General features: G+C 46.7%; 1 protein-coding gene across 2 annotated transcripts in view; it reads left to right on the top strand.

The window, feature by feature from the left end:
• The first annotated feature begins 615 nt into the window (after positions 1 to 615).
• prex1 (phosphatidylinositol-3,4,5-trisphosphate-dependent Rac exchange factor 1) overlaps positions 616 to 10,859 on the top strand; it is a 75,006-nt gene continuing 64,762 nt past the window's right edge. Inside the window, exon 1 of one of the 2 annotated variants that reach the window (XM_031868801.1) lies at positions 616 to 1,057. In XM_031868801.1, coding sequence (XP_031724661.1) covers positions 914 to 1,057 — 144 coding nt within the window. In that variant the 5' untranslated portion in view covers positions 616 to 913. The remainder of the gene's footprint in view (positions 1,058 to 10,859) is intronic. The other variant, XM_031868802.1, reaches the window with a different exon arrangement.

The following is a 10,859-nucleotide window of genomic DNA, read 5'->3' as shown; positions in this document are numbered from 1 at the left end:
GCCGCTGTGACAGGTAGGGACCCTAAATATGTAGCTAACTTACTCAATAACCATGATTTTAAAATGGTTAATAGCGTTATAGGTCGTGACCCTCAATTCAAAGACGAGCTTTTAAAAAAACTAGTTAAAGCTTTTAATTAAGATCTTTATTTTTGTCTTTACTTGCTAGCATATTAACGTTAGCTATTTACACTTAGCCTCACAGCAGTGGTCACCTCACACATTACATTTCGTTGTGGAATTCAAAAAGAGTAAAAAGTAGAACAATACAGTGACTCTGTGACTCGGTCTGTATGATGTGAATTACAGTATTAGTTTTTTATGTCATGTTTTTAAATATGTATAACCTGCTTGGGCATATTAGACGTTCTCTAGTAAACAGGCTGAATTAATTCAGTGCAGCTGCCGTTTTATTCTCTAGTTAGTTAATGGCTTTACTTCATTATTTATTATGATTTTTAATATTCTGTAAAAAGGCTAAACCACTGTAGGGAAATTAATGTAGCGTTAAGCCTCAATGACCACCGTTACAGATGTTTCTGTGTTTGTTTTTGTGTGCTCACTGCAGAAGTGAGCTGTGGCCCCCGGTGTATGTGCGCGCGTGTCTCCTCCTCCTCTCTGCCGTCTCTCCAATCTGAACGGATCTACTGTCGCTCAGCTGGTGCTGCGACCACACAGCCAGAGGCTCTCCACTCGTCGCTTCGGTACTTCTGCTGTGGAACTTTATCTCCTGTGTGTGTGTGTGTGTGTGTGTGTGCGCGGTGCGTTTGCGCGTGGCACCTCGCGAGGGTTTTTTGGGAAACTTGCTGCCGAGAGATGGACTGAAGCAAACAAAACCCGGCAAAGTGTGGATACTCAGAACGAGGAGAGTATTTGTGTTGAGAGCAGCCTCTCTGCGGGTTGAATTAGCACCATGGACGAGGGCGACGGGCATCACGAGAACGGCGTTCACGCCACCAAGGACTCGGACCGACAGCAGCGGCTCAGGCTTTGTGTTTTAAACGAAATACTGAACACCGAGAGGGATTATGTGCGGACGCTGCTTTTCCTTCAGTCGGTAAGTTTTGACATTACCTCTTCACGCTGCTCGTGCTCACGTTCCGCTTTCTCAGACGCGGACAGAACGATGCGCCAAACCCCAACCGCGAATCCTTCAATTCACGTTTGTCTTTCATTTTGAACAAACATGCACGTTGTGTCAAGACCACTGGTGACATTGTATGAAACGACAGGCTGCACTATTCCATTCGGTATATATACAGTGCGTGGTGTGGCACACGTTGTGAGATAAAAAATAAACTTGAATATTTCCCCTCGCTGTAGTTTACAGGCTGGGTATGACGATGAAACAGCAGAAAGAAGTCCTGGGTTTGGCGTGACATTCTGTACACGCGCATAGCTCCTGTTTGCATCCTAACTTTTTAACCCCACGTTATTGTTATATATATATATTAGCACGCGACAGAGTTAGACACGCCTCGCATCTGTGGTTTACAGCTTTTTTTTTTTTTTTTTCTCCACACCGACTTTTATTGCCAGCTTTATTCTGAGGCTGCAGCCTGCTGGAGATGTTATAGGCGTAGACGTGTAGAACTTGGTGCGATCTTAGCTTCACGCTCTCAATGAAAATATGAACGCTATGTGAGGAACACATTCCTGGGAAGATTTGTGTGTGTGTGTTGTGTCGGGGGGGGGAATCATTCACACCTCTCCATTGTGTGTTAAACCTCAGGTTCAAGAGAATCAAAGACGCCCTCAATCCACACTGGCTTTGCAAGTAAATAGATATTCATGAGCATTCAACACCACCACACCTCCCTTGTCCTGACAGAGATGGGAAACCATCTCACACACTCATTGCACATTAGCTGCCTTTCATGAATGAAAGTCCTGGTTATTTTACCACCAGTGTAGACTCTTCCACCTGCAGGAAGCTATTCGCCACGTTTGTCACTTCTTGTCATTTGTTGTTGTCTCTCTCCTCCTCGCCTTGTCATCTGTGGTGCTTGCACAGCGCAGGTGACTTCTGCGTCCAGCTGTTGCAAAGTCAGTGTGGTTTTGCTGACTTTATTATTATGCTTTATTGCTGCCTGTAAGGAAATCCCCTATTTTGTCGCAACAATGTCAAAGGTCAGGATCGGCTCCAAAACACAACCCTCCAGCCGGTCGGGATTCTGGCTCCTCTCGCTCGCTTTGCCAACCCCCGTCTGACTCGGAGGATTGCCGTCATGTTTTACTTGCTGTTTCTTCATGCCACTGATTCTGTTCATTCTCCAATTTCAACATCTGGCAAGCGTTTTGTCAAACATAGCCGTGGTTCCCTCTTTGTCTTGTGCTGTCACGCGTTAAGGAACTTCCTCAAAGTTCTTGAAATAGTTCTGTTCGTCTGCACAGGCGGTTCACAGTAGCCCGGGGGTCGTGGAGACATTAGATTATCATACAGAGTTCAAGTCAGTGATGCATTGCTTTCTCCAGATTATACCCCCACATATTGAGATGATTTCTACAACATTTTGAGGGCCGGTCTCTGTGACACTGCTTCCTTTCTCAGTTCCGCAAGAAGCAGCCGAGGCTTATCTTCTGTTACAAGACAGACCAGGCAGCAGAGGGACATGCTTTAACCCCCGCCACCCCCCCCTCCTCCCCCAAAAGCCAGTACCGACATAATGATAAAGACAAAGCCCCAATGATTTATCAGAGAAGTCTGGAAGCGCCCCCCCCCCCCTGAAAGCTGTCAGTGCCCTCCACCCGCTCCTCCCCATCATCACATCAATTGGCATGTCTTGATTTAAGCCATACGGTGTGCAGCCAGAGGGGAGTCGGGCTTGAGAGAAAGTCTGTTATCACCTGGGTCTTTGCATAGAATGCTCTTTTAGAGAGACACACACACTGCAGTCACATGTAAGTGTCAGAACTTAGGCTAGTCCTCATTTTCCCTTGTTATAAGGCCATAGGTTTTATTTTGATTCATGCACATTTGCAGTTTGATAATAAACACTTCTTGCATTCAATAAATCCTTTGATTTGGTAGAAAACAATTGGTAGATTTTTTTATTTCTATGGTTAACAAGTGTCTTTGGAGGCTGCACAAGATTGCCCCCTTTACAAGTCATCTTCACATATGGGCACATACTGTGCAACCGAGCCTCGACACCAAAGCTCGCTGCTCCATATCAGTGGACCCTATATGTGATAGTATACAGTATTCCAAAACCCACTGAATCTCCATTGGGGCTCGGCAGCTTAGATTGCTTCAGGAGTACACAGATCCGCTGCAAATCCCTCCCATGCTCTCCCCGTCCAGGGTCCAGCTGAGCCTGCTCCCATCCCTCCACGGGAGGCCAGGCTCTGTCACCAACACTGTTGGTGTTGATAAGGGAAGTCTGTCTGTGGGAGCTCAGAACATATGGTTTCAATAGAGATGTGTGAGTGGTTCAGACGGGGGGGGGGGCATAGTCCCTCAGTGTGAAGAAGCTAGAGCAGTGAATGAAAAGTGAGAGTGGTCATTTGTGTTTTCCAACACTTATTTTGTGATCACGGGTTCCGGTTTTTCAAAAAAAAAATTCTGACTGCCTCGAATTCAGTTAGATAGCTTCCTACATTTCCCACAATGCCGTTTTACCGCTCACGGAGAAGATTGATATTCTGACGCTTCTTCTGTGAGTTACACATGTACAACATCAGTCGTTGAACGTCAGTGCAGTGACATCACAGCGCAGATCACTGAAACATTTTCTGCTGTCACACCGGAGATACCTGGACGTGTTTATATTTGCCTCTTTAAGTCCTAAAAACATCACTACAGCCGCGTTTTTCTGGATATAGATGATTTATGTCGACCCCCCCCCCCCCCCCCAACTCAGCTTCTTTTCTTATCTGTTTCCACCTGACAGTTAGGTTTCCCTCAGTCTCTTTGGGGTTTCCCCCACATGTCCTCTTTAGAAATTGATCAGTGGCAGACTGAATGGCAGCTTTCACTCGCCCACATCACTCTCCGTTGCGATTTTTTTCCCTACCTTTGTACTTAGGGCCCCCCCCCCTGTACAGAATCACTTCCCAATCGCAATGATTGCAAACGACACACAAAAGAGAAGGTTATCTGGCTCTGGCGTCCCAGCCGTTTCTGCATGTCACTCATCCGCCGGCAATTACCAGCGCCAACGAGCTCATCCAACGTGCTGGGAGGCAAGGATGTAGGGGCGGTGGGAAGGGAAGAGGTGAGAAGGGGGTTGGGGGGGGTGTGAAAAGAGGGATTAGAGGATTCGTTTTGCTCGGCGCTATCGAACCGAATCTCCAAATCTATCGCTTCTTTGAGGCAGCGAGTCGATCCCTTTTCAATTCCAGGTTTTATTGTGATAACTGCTCGTTTCATGTTTTTGTCTGTGTCTGAATCGATCATTTCTTAGTGGCAAAGATTAGTGGGGATTTTCTTCAGGGCTGCGCTTTGTTGATTTAATCTAGGCAACTGGATTTTCCCCGGTCACGATCCACCAAAATGTAGGCGATACCTAGAACAGGAATACGGTCAGTGGCGTCATACCCGGTAGACGGGAGGGATTTTCCTTCAAAACCATAAATTGGGGGTTTGCCTTTTTGAAAGCAGCTGTCTGACTTTTTTTTTTCTCACCACACTGACCCATGTCTTAGTGAATCCTGTCCAGTTAAGACAACAGCGGAATCGCGTGGCCAATAAGTCAGTCAGCGTTTGGCCTTCCCTCTTGGTTCTGAGAAGTGTGAGACTGAGAGTAGGAAGGTCTCGTCGGATAATAGGAAACATCTGGAAATCCTGCCCCGTTTGACCCTTGCTTCAGGGGCCACACACAAGCCAGTTTACGCATCGTCTAACACTGCCGCCTGTTAGGTGTTCTGCTGTGTGGCTGCACGCACACTGTTAAAGCTGCACACCTCTTTCGCTGCCGTTGACTTTTCAGTACGTCCACCTCGCCGTTGACGAGGATTGCTGAGCAAACAGGACGGACGCAAACACATCATCCGACCGGTGCCCAAACAGACAGACATGCGGGAAGCCGGCTGTGAGCTTCCTCTCCAAACTTGAGCCTGCGTCTACCTCTTTTCCTTTTTTTGTTGTTTTTGTTTTTCCTCCGCTCCATCTCTCCAGCCCTCCCCATTCGGTGGGAAAGACCAGCCTAAAGTTTCTCTGGGTATAAATAGCTTCAGATTGTAACTCTCATCTTTGCCACAATGCCAGCGGTTTCAGTTCGCTGCAACCTCAGCCCAACTGAAGTCATACAAACACAGGCACACATCACATATATAGCAGGAGTGAAGCCTGTGCAGTCCTAACAGCAGGTAGTTACTGTGGCAGGCTGCTGGGGGTCTGTGAGGGTTTATTCTGTTAATACTGGGCTTTAATCTCTAGTCTCATCGTGTATTTTAAACTCACAGATTAATCAAATCTTTTTCAATGCACAAAGAGGTATTGGAGTGGGACAGATATGCAAAAGATATGCTAGATGTTATCTACTGGCTTTGGATTTTTGGTTCGGCAGAGTTCAAAACAACGTACTCGCTCTCCAGGCCGTCTGTTTCCAAGACGTTCGCACACTGGCACTACCTTAAGCTGAGGTCGATGCATACGCCACCGCTCTAACTTGCCACTGTGCATCCCTCCGTCTCACTCCGCATAATCGGTACCTTGCAGTGCCGCCTTTGCCAGACTAACTCATTACAATGCAACGTGTTACATAAACGGGGGGGGTAAATGCCAGTTTCCAACTTAATCTGTGCCTTTTTTTAAGTCATGTGCGCTAAGCCATTTCTTTGAGGCATAAGACTGCAGCAGGAATTTTAAGAATTCAACTTAACAAGTCTAAACCACTGTAACACCCGGAGGCGTGATGTCAAAAAAAAAAAGCGCCCCCCCCCCCCTCATTCTCTCCACAAGAGATGTTTTCGGAGTCTTATCGATACGGATTAGCATTAGAGAAAAGCCACTCCACATGTTGTGAATGTTGACATGGCCATCCTTTTGGGATGTGTATGTATCTAATGGATTAAGTGTTTCCCTTTGAGTAGTTCTCTGTCAATGGTTGCGCAACTAAGGGTGAATCTATTCAGCAGTGGAATCTTAGCTGTGTGGAGGTGAGAAAATGTCAAAAAACCAGAAGTCACCAGCGTGACATCAGGTTAGCATTCTTTTTTTAATGACCGGAGCAAACGCCAACTACGAGCTGCCCCCACTGTGTATGTGAACAGCTCTGTGAAGCGCTTGTCAACAGGCTGATATGCGATACAGCGGGTGACCCGGCCTGACTTGTAAAAGCGCGGCAACGTGAGATCTCTGGTGTCTCCTCAGAGGTCATGACTCGGACAAAGTTGGGACACGCACTTTCTCAGGGTGGGTACTGGGTCCAGGAGCTGTGCAGCATGTTTTTTGTAGAACACTAGGGAGAATGAATAGGATGGAGGGATACCTACAGAGGGATACCCCCCCCCCCCGGAGCTTCCTATGTGGTTTAGGAGCCGTGGCAGCGGGCTTACAATGTTTGTTTTCTTTCTCAAATGCAACCAGATGCGTGGTTCCTTTCAGGGTTAGAGGTCATTTGCCTCTCGGAGAAAAGTGGCGAACAACAAAACAGCCACAGAGCGACTAGACGCGGAGCTTCTTAAATGTCGAGGAGGAGATGTTTGATAAAGTCTGGGTTAGATCACAGGGCTGCTGAAGTGTTGCCCGATCAGGGCGGGTCGGGGTAAATGCCTGTATGCTGTCCAGCCAGGAAGCTGCTCACACGGCACAATGGGACAAAGGAGCGTTACACACACACACACACACATCACACACTACCAACACAATCTGAAGTAGGTCTTCTTTTGTCTCTCGTCACATGGTACAGAAGCAGTTTCTGATATGAACTGTGGACTGATCCAGTCTCATTAGAAGTGTTTTCCTACAAATAAAACCATCGGCTGTCTAACATACGGACGTAGTCTCCGTGGCGTCACCCCGTCGGTTTCTGAAGCGCCGTAGCGATGCTCAAAGTGGGCGGCTCTGGCCGTCGCCATCTTGGCAGTGACGAGACAGCCCGACTCTAAAAAAAAAAAAAAATAAATAAATAAGGCAAAGAGGTGGCTCGTAGGTGGAGATGACTCAGCAGAGCAGACGGGTAGCAACTAGCGACGTGGTACGGTACCCACCTGTCACTCAAAGTGGCCACGCCCTCAATTATGCCCAACTTTAAGCCTTAATATAACTCAAACGGGTGAGTTGCACAAAAAAAAAGAATATTAGCCATAGAGACCAAAACCAGGCTGCAAACATGTTTTATTTTAACTGCCTTAAACTTGCATTCTCTCTGCTGACCAGCAGGGGGCGATTCCTCTGGTTGCAAAAAGAAGTCTGGTTGTATAGAAGTCTATGAGAAAATGACTCTACTTCTCTCTTGATTCATTACCTCAGTAAACATTGTAAACATGAGTTTATGGTCTCAATCTCTAGTTTAAAGTCTTCTTCAATACAGCATGATGTTCATTTCGTAAATTATGGTCCATTTAGAGTCAAACAGACCATGAAACAGGGTATGCTTTAGGGCGGGGCTACCATGGCGCTGTCCAGTGTGGGAGTTGTTTGCATTCTCGTCTTACAACTTAAACCCTTTCACTGTGTTTTCAGTTCATGAAAGTTAATTGTAAACGGCTTGATCGTCTAAACATGTCTCAGTCAGCGTTTGCTTGTACTCGGCTCCACCCTCTGGTATCACTTCTGGTTGCAAAGAACAATAAGATGGCGACAGATTAAATGCTGAACTTCTTACATACAGTCTTGCGTTTCGGAGCCAGCCTCAAGTTGCCATTCGTTTTGTCACTTCAGCATTGGCTTCATTCCTAATCACTCGAGGGTCCTTTCCGGTTCATTCTCGTCTCTTTGGACCGTTACTTTGTTCTCAGGTCTGCTCTTAATGTAGCATTCTCACTTCCTCTTGACACGCTGCTGGTGTACGCGTTGTGACAAAAATGTGAATGAAAGGTGTGTCTAATGGCGCTGTGTTCAGCCAGTAGAGCGTGCCGCGTGCGACAGCCTGAGTGAGTGGTGGAACGACGTGACGGTGGTGGGAAGATGCGTGGAAGACGTGACGCTGCTGGATTCACCTTTCTAGCTCGTTCGAGGAAGTCTTATGCTTCGATTTTCTTGTCACTTTGTTGAACATCACTTTGAAGATAAACCATTTCACTTGACCAATTAGTGGGGATCTTCGCCTATTTACGTTATTTAACCCCACGGGTTAAAGAGGCTGCCGACTCTGTTGTTCTAACTTTTCGCGACAGCTGCTGACAAATTCTTGGGGCCTGGTTCGCTGGAGGGCTTTTTTTTTTTTTTTTGGGGGCATCTGTTGGATGCGATGACATTTTTTTTTTTTTTGCCGACTTACGTGGCATGACTAAAGGCCTGAGTCATACGTGCCCGGTCTGTTACTGCGATAATTTTGTTCTCACGCGCGGACAGGAACGCTTTTAGGAAGCGGCATGACGTTTCTGACATGATGAATTACTACAGCCATTTTTATTTATTTATTTTTTTTAGCTCAGATTAGTTTTCTGCCCTGATTTACGTGACCCGTTACGTTTTACAGGATGGATACGTCATCCTGTTAGTGAATGGAGCCCTTGTTTTGATGGGGATTTCACCAGGACTGCACTCTCTTGTCATGTGATCACACGTGATTCAGTCTCACAATTTACATTCCACACGGTTATCTCTGGGCTGTGCTGTTTTCTTGCACAGAGTCGGAATGTTGTGAATGGAAACGACCCCAAAGGCATCACCTTTTGAAGTGGAAACTAAGGCGGTAGTGGCTGAGAAGTTGAGATATAATATTGGTCAGTAGCATCAGTGTTTTCAGAGGTAAAATTAGACCTTTTTTCAGACAGAGAGGGCTTTAACTATCTGCCGCCTGTCTGCCCATTAAATACTGTTCTCTATCTGGTTGGTAAATACATAGTCACATCTAGTGGGTGCCCTCTATGATCTTCCCCCCTGCTTGGCCAAATGACCATTATTGTGTGGCATGGGACACTAATTTGGTTCTTTCCCACCTTTCTCTCTCCGTCTGTGACCATGACAGTGTTTATGTCTGGCCTGCTGAACGCCACATGTGGCATTCTTGGTTTTGGTTTTGCAAACTAAGAGTAAGTATGAAAGAAAACGGCTCTGAAACACACGTGTCCAGGTACTATGGAAAAATGTTGGGGAAAGAACTTATGTAGCTTAAATGATCAGCCGTGCCCCATCATTTTTTTTCCCTGTTGGATCTGTCGGAAGCTTCCATTACATTACATTCGTCATTTAGCAGACGCTTTTATCCAAAGCGACTTACAATTCAGATTCTATCACATTTCTACACCGTAGGCACAGCTACGGGAGCAATTTTGGGGTTAAATGTCTTGCTCAAGGACACATCGACATGCGACTAGCAGAGCCGGAGATCGAACCGCCGACCCTCTGATTGAAGGACGGCCCTGCTATCCACTTAGCCACAGTCGCCCCGCATTCTCTCTGTCCGCCTTCCCATGTCTCTGATGGCTCACTCAACGCCACACTATGATCCAGTCCTTCGGCACCGGAAAACTCCCGTCCAGATGGCTTCTGCAATCTGGTCCGCTGTGTTATCTCCCTATCGCCACATGTCACCCCTCGACAGGAAAGCCACTTAGAAAAAGGACGCAAAGACAAACCTGTGTCAAGCACTGGTAGAGATGAAATTCAGTCTGTTGATTGGCCAAGATGGAAGCTGAACGAGCCCTGTGAAGAGTAACTTCAGCAGTAGTTTTATATAATAAACATGTCATTCTGACAGATGTAGAGGTTGAAGCGGATGTCTGAATAGCTTGCTGCTAACGTTCAGTGGTCAAATTGGGGAAACGAATATGTCAACATGTCTTCCAGTACATTAATGCATCACAAACCATTTGCATAATCACACGAGTGTCTTTTGTTCTTATAGATGTGTGATGAGAGCGAGTCCGTAATTGTGTGAAAGAAGCTGCCTAACAACCTGGAAAAGTGGAGATATCGTAGAGGATATTTATAACATTAATTACGTGCAGCCACTGTGAAAGCGGGAGCATCTAGCTAAATGAGACGGGTAAAACGCCCCCCCCCCCCCCATGCTCAGTGCCAACTTGTCCAATAGAAACGAGGCATACTCAGAAGATTTAAATGTCTGAGGCCGTGAAACTCCATGAAAACACAATCCAGGAGTCCTGAGTGATTTTTTTTCTTTTTTTTCTTTTTCCATCACAAGTGTTATTGAAAGTCTGGATTTTGCATATTCATCATGTGCATCACACATCCATTAATGCAACAGAGCTGACGAGGGCCTCGTCTTGAACAGGAAGTCTCTGGTCCTCTGTGGTGGAGACGCTGTCTCATCCCCCTGTAGTGTTCGGTTTCCGCCCATGTGAGCGACTCAAAGAGCCTTGAAGTTTAAAGTCCTTCAAAGCGGAAGTGAGTGAGAGTGGGAGAAGAAGAGAAAAAAACTGGACAAGACTCAAAGAAGACTTTGTGTTTTGGTGATTGGCTCTGCCAAAAAGGGTTTCTCTTGGACGACAGCGAGCGACTGGTTGGGCGGGTGAGGGGGAGCTGAGGGAGTTCTTTGGATGGTTGGGGAAAGATGTGAATTACGGCTTCAGTGAGAAAGTAGTCCGCTAAGGTTTGCCCGGGTCCCCTCATTGTGGCAGCGCCGCAGGCCCGCTCTCTGGCTCCGCTGCGCACGGCCCACAAAGAGGGGACTTCTTTATTTATTTATTCAATTTCATGCCACGTTGACCCCTAAACGGCCCCCGTCCCCTCTCCAAAACTGCCCTGTCCCCCTTTGTGGCCGGTCAGTCCAATCCTCTTCCCC

This window comes from Anarrhichthys ocellatus, unplaced genomic scaffold (genome assembly GCF_004355925.1).
Source record: "Anarrhichthys ocellatus isolate YVR2014 unplaced genomic scaffold, GSC_Weel_1.0 scaffold44, whole genome shotgun sequence".
Lineage (NCBI taxonomy): Eukaryota > Metazoa > Chordata > Actinopteri > Perciformes > Anarhichadidae > Anarrhichthys > Anarrhichthys ocellatus.
The sequence above is the reverse complement of the archived record's forward strand: the minus strand, read 5'-3'. Positions and strand labels throughout refer to the sequence as shown.